Source organism: Ambystoma mexicanum, chromosome 11, assembly GCF_040938575.1.
Source record: "Ambystoma mexicanum isolate Mex_15411 chromosome 11, UKY_AmexF1_1, whole genome shotgun sequence".
Classification (NCBI taxonomy): Eukaryota; Metazoa; Chordata; class Amphibia; order Caudata; family Ambystomatidae; genus Ambystoma; species Ambystoma mexicanum.
Window position 1 is genome coordinate 890,043,362 of NC_090934.1, and position 12,370 is coordinate 890,055,731.

At 43.0% G+C, this 12,370-nt stretch overlaps 1 protein-coding gene across 1 annotated transcript in view; it reads right to left on the bottom strand.

Annotated features, from left to right (window-relative positions):
* The window catches only part of LOC138503894 (mucin-5B-like), a 1,431,798-nt gene that overhangs the window by 1,292,665 nt on the left and 126,763 nt on the right, over positions 1-12,370 (bottom strand). Inside the window, exons 6-7 of the mRNA XM_069623965.1 lie at positions 8,483-8,620; positions 8,230-8,394 (exon numbers count right to left, since the gene is read on the bottom strand). Of these exons, the coding sequence (XP_069480066.1) occupies positions 8,230-8,394; positions 8,483-8,620 (303 nt within the window). The remainder of the gene's footprint in view (positions 1-8,229; positions 8,395-8,482; positions 8,621-12,370) is intronic.

Genomic DNA, 12,370 nt, shown 5'->3' on the forward strand with positions numbered 1-12,370 from the left:
GCTGGGGGAGGGCAAAGGACCATAACTGTCTGACATGTCGGAGGGAGGAGGGCACTTTCATCCACCTTCTCTGGGAATGCCCTAAAATCAAGTCCTTCTGGGCGCAATGTTGTCAACTGTTAACGAGAACCCTGGGGCGCACAATAATCCTACAACCTGCAATAATGTTACTGGGGGCCCCAGATGAGAATATCCCGGATAAATGGCAGGGTATTTTTCTCTCCAATGCAATGGGCCTGATAAAACACGATATAGCACAGAAATGGGGGGCCCCGGAAAGCCCATCAGTGGCCCAATGGTCAAATGAAATGGACATATGTGCAGTGAAAGAGCATAGAATCTATACAGCCCGGCAAAAGCATCAAGATCTGGGGAAAGTGGGAAGACCATGTGATATAGACCTCGCCGGTTAAATAGGAAAAGAGGTGGACACAACCACCATACGGGACATGGTGAGAAATGCAGATCCCGAAAGTAAAGTTCAGAGTGGCAAGACAGGAATGGAGTGATGAACCAACCCGCGCTTTGAGGGGAGGGTGGGTGGGGGGGATTTGTTGGTGTACTGTATGTATGTTTAAAAAACAATAAAATGTGTTATGAAAAAAAACAATGACGTCATCCTACGTAGCAAACAGTAAAAATCTACCTGTGGAGGGATTGATTAAGGGGACATATATACCTATAGTTTATATGTTAGTATCATCTTTGGCTGCCCCTTATCTGATAGGCATGCCTTTAACAACCCCTATGTAAAATATTGATATCAACATAACAACAGCAGCGGATAGGCTTCTGCAAAAATGTATGGTCCATCATTACATAAGCCTGCATGATTAGTTGGCACTCTGTTCCAACCTTAGATATTCGACTTGTTAGAAGCATGCAAGCAACAAAACACAGGTGCAAGGGAACTTCAGACCAATGCACTCCTGAGCTAATTAGCCTACCATCTCTCATCAGTTAGGCCCTAAGCCAAGGCTTCTTCTCTGTAGTTGACCTTGCTGACTGTTCTCTTCCTGGGAGCTTTAAAGGGAGTGTATGTACATTGCTATCTCTATCCGGAGCTTTAGGAATAGCCCTTGTCTTCTGGTCTTTTACCACATGTGAGGAGACCATGATTTTGTCCATTCTGTCCTTCGATTTATTGCTATTTGATTCAATTACATTGGGTGCTATTACTCTCCTAAGCCTCTGGGGACTTGGGTGCCCTGTCTTGCAATTGCTTTCTGCATCTGTGATTGTTCAATACTTGGCACTCACAATTATGCACTCCTTTTTTTAATCTAAGAGGAATATGTCTTATGTACATCGCTTATCCTCTTCGACTCCTTTTGTGCCTTACAGTTGCTTCTTGCTGCAGCATCCTTTATTCTTAGCCAAGCAAATATCAATTGTCCTTGCACAAATCTGGATTCCAGAGCATGTCAGCTCAGTAGCTTTGGTTTCCCTTCTCGAGGCTTCTCGCTTACTATTGTATGATGCTGATACCCATTTTCTCAAAATATCTGCTTTACTCGCATTATATTTCCTTCTTTAGCTAGCTTCTACATTGCCTTATCTACCTTGCATTTCTGCATATATATATATATATATCCACTGCACCTCTTGTTACTTATCTTCTTAGTGTATATGGTTTTCTTCATCTTCACTTATATATTTACTTTTTCATTTTAGTCACACCTTCATTCTCAAGATATGCATACATCAGGTTTAGTGTTCCCACGCATCTTCTCTTCTTCATGACATCAATTCACACCTGTCAGACTTTACATACAGTTCTTTGATGTCCAGTGGTGTTTGAAGGGTCATATCTAGTGCATCAGTTCGGGGATACATTATTACGGTTGTCTAAGTGCATAATGTCTTTCATACCTTCAATGTGGTATTGGGATAATACCAGGTGTCATGCAGAGTGCTCTCTTGCTGTTTTTCCAATACAATGTTGGTGAGGGGGTGTGCCCTATTAATGACGTGCACCTCTGCCTGTTGACAAACCCTTATTTTTCTTCCTCTTGGATTTGTAGCTTGCAACTACATGGGAGGCCATGCTAGCGAAATGATACACTTGATGATGTTTCTATATCAACATATTCATCACACGTTGCCTCCCTTGATGGCCTTTGATCCTTTTGAATGTATATGATGACTGTATCCCTATCCTCGCAACTTGTCATGCAAACACCATTCAATCTGGTGACTTCAATATTTACATTTGCACCCACAACTCACCATATACTTACCTTTTCTGTTCAACATTGAGACTATTAGCTTCAACAAGCTTTTCTCCAGTATCACTAAGAAAAAACGCCACATTGTTGATGCTGACTTCATCTCAGACAATCCAGTCACATCCTTCAAAGCCCCTTCCAAAGCAACATTTCTACACATGCTCTGCTATTTTTAACTCTGTGAGTTTGGAGGCATGCATCCCCATATTCTAATATCTTTCCTTGATCTGCCTTTGCCTCTGTCATTTCTTTTCTGCCATTTTAACCTCCTGAGAACATGTATATCTGATGTATAAGTGAAGATGCATTCCAAAGACACTCACACTCAAACAGGATCACCATTGAATGTGGGGAAAATTGCTGTGAGAAAGAAAAGAACAGAGATATGGAAATGTTTGTCGAAAGAATGTTGAAGGTAAATGTAGTTGTAAGTGAATTCAAATGTAAGTGCACACAGCATGTTGATTCAATAATAAATAGGCCTCTATATTCAGTAATAGGCCTCATGGTCTTATGGAAAGACTGCAGTCAGAATGGAAAAATATAACTTGGCAACCAATGAAGTATTTACTCACATATGTTGTATTGTGCTGCCTTAGCAGGGTTTAATTAGAAATGTGTTTACAATGCCAAAAGTATACTTATGTCACACAAACAAAAGTTACTTCAAATGAATGGTGATAAAGAGTGTGACACTTCATTGTATTAGGAGTGAATATGTGTGCTGGTTATCATTTGAAGGCAGGGTATATGATATTGGGTGTCTAGGTTTTCCTGGTACAGCTGAAATCCTCTCGAGAGAAGTCATAGAACCTTGCATTTGTTGTTTTGAATTCAATGTATTGAGAACATTTAAAGGTTGTGAATAAAGTGGTAGCGTCACAGTCTTGGATTCTTTTGAGATGATGTGTCATTTTTGTCTGTGTTCACACCTCAGTGCTTCTATTCTGTGTTCACACCTCAGTGCTTCTATTAAAGGTGTACTGTACTAATCTCATCTCTTTTCAGTGACAGCCGTTTGGCCCAAAAGTCACCTGAAATGTGATGAAGACCTATAACATGAGGCTGGATATGTTCTTCGATGTGATCAGAACCTCTGATGAGGGAAAGTCTTATTTTGTGACTGTTAGCCAAAATAGACACATTCTTTTTTCTGTGCTATGGTAGGGAATTGACTAAAACTGCAGCCAAAATCACCAGGAAATGTGAGAAATGGAGAGTCATGGAGAGTCATGGAAGGCTTCATATATGTATAGAACACCATACTAATGCTGGGTTTATAAGAAGTAGGTATACATATATCAAACTGGGATGATTTCCAGAGGTCTGCAACATTAAAGTAGCATTTTCACCTTCTATCTTCAATGAAAAAACAAATAATATATGACGACAGTACAAAAATGTGTCCAAGGTGGATTCACAGAGTGCATTATAATCGAAACAAAATGTATATGGCCCATTTATACATTCAACAACAATGATGTCCGTTCATGAAGGTCAACCCAAACTAAAGCAAGGCTACATACTCAGGCTTGCTGACAATAAATGCTTCATCAGATGCCCTGAAAAGCAGTGGTGCAAGGACTGTAGTGTAGGAGGCTTCTCATCCCTCAAATCCCAGTGCCTCATTACAAGTACGACAGTGCAGGAAAAAACAGTGGTATTGCCATGGTAAATCTGTTACTACTGCATTACCATCACAATACTTCACTACAACTTTGGTGGTGAGACCGAGGAAAATCCTCCAGCAAAATGCTGGAGGTAATTTCTGTCACTTTACTGCCAAAAAGTGGCAAAATTGGTGGAATTACCACCAGCTGCCATTAGTAATTCTGCTGAAATCCTCATGGAGTCCAATGGGTACTAACACAACAATAACACCACGTGTAATCTAGCAGTAATTCCGCCAGACTAAGCTGCAGCCCATTGGATTGCATTTTATGCTCAAATTTCCAGTGCTATGCTGACGACACTCAACTCATTTTCAGGCTGCCCTTGGTCACCTCCTCTCCCTCTCTCATCTCTGATTGCCTAACTGCCATTTAAGATTGGTGTGCCGCCAATGATCCGAATACCAGCAAGATGGAGATCCTCCTCATCGGCACACCTTCCCCATCCTTTCCCCTCACTCACAGGCCGGCCTCCCTTGGCCCTCCTCCTACCCCCACCTGCGAGGCTAAGAACCGTTGGGTCATCTTTAACTCCACACTTTCCTTCTCGGCCCACATCTCTGATGTCTCTAAAAAGTCAAACTTCCTACTGGACCTCATCAGAGGTATTCTGCATTTCCTCTCCTTCCCCCAGAAGCTCACTGTCTCCCGAGCTCTGGTTCTCGCTAGGTTGGACTATTGTAATAGCCTCTTCCTAAATCTACCTGCCTCTACTCTCCACCCTCTGCAACTAATCCGGAACAGGACTGCGAGACATGTCCTTGGCCTCAAGCCCTGGGATCTTATCTCTTGAGCCCTGAAATCTCTCCATTGGCTACCAGTGAATGCAAGGATTCAATTCAAACACCTCTGCATTGTCCACAAGGCTTTCTGGGGCCTATGTCCAAAATACCCTCAGCTCGGGCTCTTCGCTCCTCTACCTCTAATTCCCTCAGGATCAGTCGTTTTTCAAAGAAATATACTGGGCCTTTCTTCTGCTGAGGCCTCACTCTGGAACAGACTGCCTGCCACTCTACAGCTTAAGGAGAACCATCTCCGGTTCTGGAAGCACCTCAAGACCTTCCTCTTTGCTTCTGCCTTTGCTCCCCCTCTCCCCTGCTGACCTGTTCTCTCTTGGCACTGTGCACCTGGCCACCATCTGTCCTCTGGGCCCAGGTACCTGCTCACCCTGCCACCCTCCCGCACTGCCTCTGGGCCACCCCTTGCACTGGGGTCTGTATCCGTACCCATACAGCCCCCCCCGTTTTCTCCTGCACTTATCAGACCTACCCTGTCTGCTGCCTTAAAGTTTGCAATTGTCACTTGCTGGCTGCACTACCACTGTTTGTTGCCTTTATTATTTATTTATTATCATGTATCTGTTTCTCCTTTGCTCTGTACTTTCCACTTCTCCCCCTTCGATACACTTTTCCCCTCCCCCTCTCTAATGCACTTGCGCGTTCTCAATGTCTGGGCCTAGTAGGATCGTTGTTTTGTTCTCCCCTGTTTCCCTTCCCTTGCCTTGTCGCCCTCTGAAACACTTGTGTACGAGCGTGATCGAAATAAAATATCAATTCAATTCAATGACGGTAATTCTGTTTGGCAGTATTCTAGCAGATTTACCACCAGAATACCACCAAACCTGTAATGAGGCCCCAAGTTGGTTTAGTACTCCCCCAGCCTCTAACAGGAGCAAAGCCTTATTCAAAATAGTCAAGCACTGCTCCAAGCCCACACCTGACACAGAGGTGTTTCTACTTCATTAACGAAATTGATAAGATCAGAGGTCTCATCAATGCCTCAAAAAAAGAGAGACCTCTGCTATCCTTCCCCCGGGCACTTAACATCTGGACCGACTTCACCTTTCTCTCTCCTAAGGATCGCTCAGACAAACTTGCTTTCCTTATACCTACCGTTTGCATGGATATGCCCTTCCAGCCACCCTCATTAAATAACTAACTGGCCCAGCGCGCAACACACTTTTTGGTATTGTGAAAAACTCTAGAGGTGAAGCTGCATTCCCAGAAACTTTGAACACATCTCATATGACCCCTTCTCTAAAACCCTTGCTTGTCCCAGAGGACCTAGCCAACTACAATCCGGTTGCATGCCTTCTGTCCATCAGGAAGCTTATTGACAAAGTCGTTGCTACCCAACTACTTGCCAAAACTTATCAGCTTTGCCTTCTCCGTGAGTACTAGTTCGGCTTCTGATCTAAATGCAGCACTCTTACCGCAACCATCCAAGTGGTAGAAGATGCGCTGTGAATCACAGAAACAGAGGCCTCAAGACTCTTAGTCCCCTTAAACCTCTCAACAGCCTTTGACATTGTTGACCACCTAACACTCCTCTCCCTCCTCACCAACAGGATGGGCTTCTCAGGAACCACCCTAATATGGATCCAGTAGACACCAAGCAGTGCTAATGGCTTTTTTGAGATCCAATCAACTCCTAGTCACGGGTTGGGTCCTGGAAGGTTCCATTCTTTCCCTAATCATCTTCAGTCTATAAATGAAACTTTTGGGAACTCTCCTAAATTGACGTAATATTGACATGCATTGGTACACTGATGGCACTCACTTCTACCTTAAGGCCGGTGGCACACTGGGCAAGGCTCACTGCAGTGAATGCCAGGCTATCATCATCCACACATAGATGTCAGACCCCAACCCCAAACTGAAATCATAACTGAATATGTCACCACCAAACAACAACTCATGCACCAATAGCTGGATGACTAGTTCCTAGAAGGACTCACCCATCAGCTGTCAAACTCCCTGTGCTTCATTATTGACAGTAGCGTTTGCTTCCAAAAGCACATAGCCAAAAAGGCAAAACCACATGGCTACAGATCACCACACTCTGCAAAATCAAACCCTTTGCCCACCCGTATGATTTTGGCACGATGGTCCAAGCCCTTGTGATCCTACACATCAATGGGGGAAACGTTCTAGTTACTGGACTTTGAGCTGAACACCTGCCCCACCTTAAGACAACTTATTTGATTATAGATGCCCACAAATTCAGCAAATTCAACCGTATCTCTCCAACACTGCGCAAACTTTACAGGCTTCCCCTCCCTGCCAGGATTATATGCAAAAGTACATGTATCACCTACAAAGCAGTCTTAAAAGCAATTCCAACACACTTGGAGGCAATATTTCATGCCTCTGAAGGCTTTCGCACCTCACCTAGCAAAACTATCAAAACGTTTAAGTCTAAACTAGATGGTACATGGAAGACCAGCAAGCAAGCATTCTCTGCCACGTCCCAACCATCTGGAGTTCAATCCCGGCAGAGGCCTGAAATGCCCCACCATTTTCCTCTTCCAAAAAACACTAAAAACGTGTGGGCACGTCTAAATAAAATGCCAATCCCTGTGCTGACCGCCTGTTGATGTAAAACGCAGCACTGCTCTTAAGCTAGGTTTGTGTTTCAGCAATAACAAATACAATAAGAGTGTGAGAGAGAGAGGAACTTCGGAGAAGACGAAGGGCTACATATTCTATATTGGATAGGGTAATTAACTGTATCTTTAAACAAACATAGAAAAACAAGTTTTCCTAGAAAAATTTAAATGATATTTTTCTGTTCTTTTCAAACAGGATGGCTTACCATCCTGTGCAGGAGCTATAAGAAAATTAGACAGTCCCAGAATAAAGGTAATTAACACCATTCTGGACTGAAACATGTAGGGTGTAGATATTTATGGATGTTGGACTGCCTGGAATGAGAAATACTATGATATGAGTTTTGTACTTCGTATTGTATTTATGGGCCTCATTACGCGGTAGGTGGTAAGGGATTACCGGCACCGGTAAGGTCACCGGTAATCCCTTACCACCCTATTCCGAGGTCCCTTAGCGGGTCCCTTCCTCAACGCCTGGTTACCAGGCGTTATGGATGGGACCCGTTAAGGGACTTCAGAGCTAATAACGGTACCGCAAATGGTACCGCAAATTCCTTTTTTCACAGGGGTTTCCCACTAATATGTTTGACTATGACTATTTTCCACTGCGGCATCACTGTGACAGGGATTGGAAAGGAGCTACAAGGTGGTCGCCTCCTAGAGCTGCCTTCAGATGCTGATTATCCCCCACCCACCATATGGATAGTAGGGACATGGTGTTGACACTTTGCCCCTGAGGAGCATGTTTCCCACTCTGCCACCCAAATCTGCCTCAACTTCTGTGGCTTCAGCTGTGCTACACTGTGCTACACTTTCAAAACATGTATTCTGCCTGGCCTTTCCACCAAGCTGATGAACATTGGCAGATGCAGTGAAAGTGTTGCCAGTAAATGGTTGGAGACCTTTCATCAGGCAACACTGACAACCTTACACAATAACTTACCAGCTCCAGTATTGAGTGAGCATGGGTCCTGAAAATTTGAATTGATATTAGGGCAGTCCGCTAGAGTCTTCCAGCTGTTGCAGGCAGAGGTAGCAGTTCCTTCCACCACCCCACTGGCAGCTTTATAGTCATCATTCTGATCATTGTTATGGTTTCCACAAAGACCTGTGTGGAGAAGCAGGAAAAGTTACTTATTTGATTTTGTTTGCACATTATGAAGTGTCCTTTTCTGGTTACAAATGGGGATTTTTACCACAGAGCTCCTTGTTGTAGACTGCGTCCAAGGTAATGTAGAGCTGCATGATGGGTGAGAGTTGGATCAACAGCTGGAGGCCAATCACTGTTTTCAAAACAATGTAGGATGCGATTGGTTGAAAGATGATCACATCATCTGTGACAAAAGAGCACCATTAGCGAAAATCTTAATACTAGGAAGAGTTGGCTTCAACCATCAAGATTTGCAAACTTCAGAATGCAGGTAAAATGCTAAGATTATTTTATTTTTTTTTGCATCGTTTTCTGTGTCTTGGCTGCATTGAATATAAGTGCTCTACTTTTTACACATCCCTACGGTACTCTGAAATAAAGTTGTCATTTCCCAGTTCAAATGTGGCTTATTATTTTGGAACATTGACCTTTTCCCAATAAAGTTATTTTCTCTATAACAGCAACCTGCTTTTCATTAAGATATTGCTTGGTTAACTTGAAGGTCACAGGTTTGAATCTAGTCTCACTTTGATGTTTTGCAGGGCCTCTACAAGTAGAGGGAAGATACGGGTAGCCAAGCTTTCTGAATGACATGGGGCCTGTAAGCTTGAAAAACAAGGTATGTACTACCCAATAAATGCAGAACATTGAACTGTGTAATAATACTGCGATTTGTACTTACTGAAGATGAGGTTTGCATTGTATGTGTCATAATCATACTATTATTTCATTAAACATGATGAAAAACACTTCTCTCTTGTGTCTTCTTGGCACTTTTTACTTATGAATAGTACCCCAGGCTTAAGCACGGCCACACATCTAAAGTATGGGCAAATGCCTGGCAACCAGATGGATCCATAAGCTTGATCAATGAATTATTGAGGCACAGCAGTACTAGTATTTACTATAAACAAAAGTGCAGTGTCACTAAATTCCATGCTACAGTCCTGGAAGAGGTGTATTGTAATTTGTTCACCTGCAGCCAGGGTCTCGCTCAAGATGGCTACCACAAAGATAAACAGCAGGGATACAACAGCATAGGAATGTGCCATTTACTGTCACACTATTTCTAGTGGCGTACTGAGCCTCCTAGTCAAGTTCAAGGATTTCCTACTGAGAACTTAATATCTAAGCCATCTCAATCACAGTCCCCAATTAAACAGATTCAATGGACGGGCCCTCTGCTGGTACCTTAACAGGATCCTGCAAAATGTGGACGTGTTCCCTAGTCTGTTGCAAGATGGGAGGATTGAGTATGTTCCCCTTGTGTCAGACTTAGATGTTATGGAAATTAGGCTTTGTGCTAGCAGCGGTTAAGTCCAAGCTAGCTATGGCATTAGAATCACTGTGGTTCAGTGCTTGAAGTACTTTTAACCATTGTTGATCTGCTACAGCTGGTTGCTGTCTGTGTTGTATTAATCTGCCACCAATGATTCACGCATTCCCAAACATTGCAGCAGCATCTATTTTTGCAATTAACCACACAACATTTGCACACTATTCTTTCCTCCTCCTACATTTCACAACAGGCCTTGAGGATAATTTATTTGGTGTTGCTTTTTCCTCACACACTCTAGACGTTGACATCCATGGAAGGGCATTTTTCAAAACTAGGCGCTTGTGTGGTGCGTGGGCTTGCATCTGGCATAAACTCCTGAAGCAAGCATAAATGCTTCAATGGAGCTGCCAGAATGCACATTTTACCTTCATCCAGCATGCAGTGACCTGGGTCACACACTCAATCATATCGATGAGACTATTGTTGATATTGATGAGACCAAACAGAAGAGACCACATCAGGCCAGCGCTAAGAGCTTTCCGCTGGTTCCTGGTTAATAAACTAATCAAATTCAAAGCCCTATGCATTGCCCACAAATCACTACATGGAGAAGGAGCCAAATTCTTCCAGGCCAAAACCCTAGCATCCAGGAAGAGACCTACGATCAAGCAACAACCTCCAAATGAAAAGGAAACAACATGAAAAAAGGTAATTTAGAAGAACAGCATTCTCGCGCCTCATTGCCAATTTATGGAACACAATGCCAAAGGAAATCAGGACAAATGAAGATCATCTCACATCTACAATATGACTGAAAACTTGGCTGTTCAACTCACAATGAACCGTATAAAGTGGACAATACCAGGGATACCAATGGGGACCAAAGGAAAGCCACCAAATTCTAACCCACCACGTCATACTCCCCCCCCCTCCTAACCATGCATCACATTTAACTAGATTTGTGTAGACTTGTAATTTCCCACATCTAGACAGATTTGTGAAGACTATCCATCTAGCCATGCATCACATTTACACAGATTTAGGAAGACTAGCCATGCATCACATTAGACAGAATTGCGAAGATTAATCATACGTCATATTTAGGTAGATTTGTGTAGATTAGCCATGCGTCACTTCTAGATAAATTTGTGAAGATTAGCCATGCGCCACTTTAGCTGTTTAATCTTACTGTATCCAGAAGCACACTCTGTGTCTGGTAATTCTTGTTGCGCTGAGTTGAGCTAATGGGACCAGCCAATGTATTCCACTCAGAGGAATTTGTGGGAGCAGCTTGTGTATTGAGTTTGGCCATAGCAACCAGTGTACCACACCAGGAAGAATGGAAGGGTGCCATTGAGTTGCAGCTGGATGAACTCTGCGGACATACTTAAAAGAACTTTGTGCATCTCCAACTTACCAACCACCCTGCTCCTGCTCCCCACACAAATACTATACACACCTATGGGCTTGCCAAACTACACTGAAACCCACACCTAACTAACATTAGCACACAACAAACAGTATCAGATACTGGACCTTACCCTTATGGATAAAACATGCCAGTGTGCACAACCATAACTACCAGCCAAACTACACATGAAGAACACTAAAACACACACCCAACATAACATTCACCCGCATACAACAAACAAACAGGACACTGGACCTTCCCTTGTAGATACAACAAGCCAGTGCACACAATTAAACTACCACCCAAACCACACATTAAAAATACAAAACATGCACCCAACATAATAACATTCATATATAACAAACAACTGAAGCATTGAGTCTTACCCTTACGGATACAACATGCCAGTACACATAACCAACTCACCTACAAGCCAACAGACGCCAGTTTCTCCTGGTTCTGAACCTATCCCATCATTCTACCCTCACTATTACACCCGCCCTTTTTCTTCCAGAGCCACGTGAGCATCTGGAAACCACCCCAATGGTAATGGTATACAGTATACGACAACATAACATAACAAATAAAATGCTGCAAAGAACACTGATAACAACCACCTTGCAAAAACTCTTTCAAAGCATATCCCAAATAATGCCTCCCTTCAAGCAAACTGGTAGCAAAGACATTAATTCAATTCTTCATGTCAGCTAGTGTAATACAGTTAATTGTAAGTGAGGATGTGCTCATTGAAGCCTATTCAGCCATACTTCCTCCTCCATCCAGAAAGGTGGTGTGCACAATCAACCTGCCACTAAAGCCACTGCCTGATATCCTCCACCCTGCAAACTACTTTTTTCAGAATGCCCCAACACTGTTTCCCTTCCTTCAAAGTGTTGTCAATGAAACAAATTCATGTCATGTCAACAGGTGAGGACGCCTTAAATCAAGCTGCTGCAAAACAAATTTCTCCCCTTTCAGGCAGATGATGTATTGGATAACACACCCAATCACCCTTCCATGTATGCCTCTGCCTGATCAACACCACTCTCCATGTAAATTATGTTTCTCTGCATGCCACAAACACGTTTTCCCTTCCACAAAAATGACAGCATTGAAATAAATGCAAGAGCTCATATCAAAGTGAGATACATTAGGTTATGTGTGTGTGAACCTTCAATTAAGTGGTACTATCAAAAATACCTCAACTGTTCAGGCAGGTGATATGTTGCATTACACACCCAATC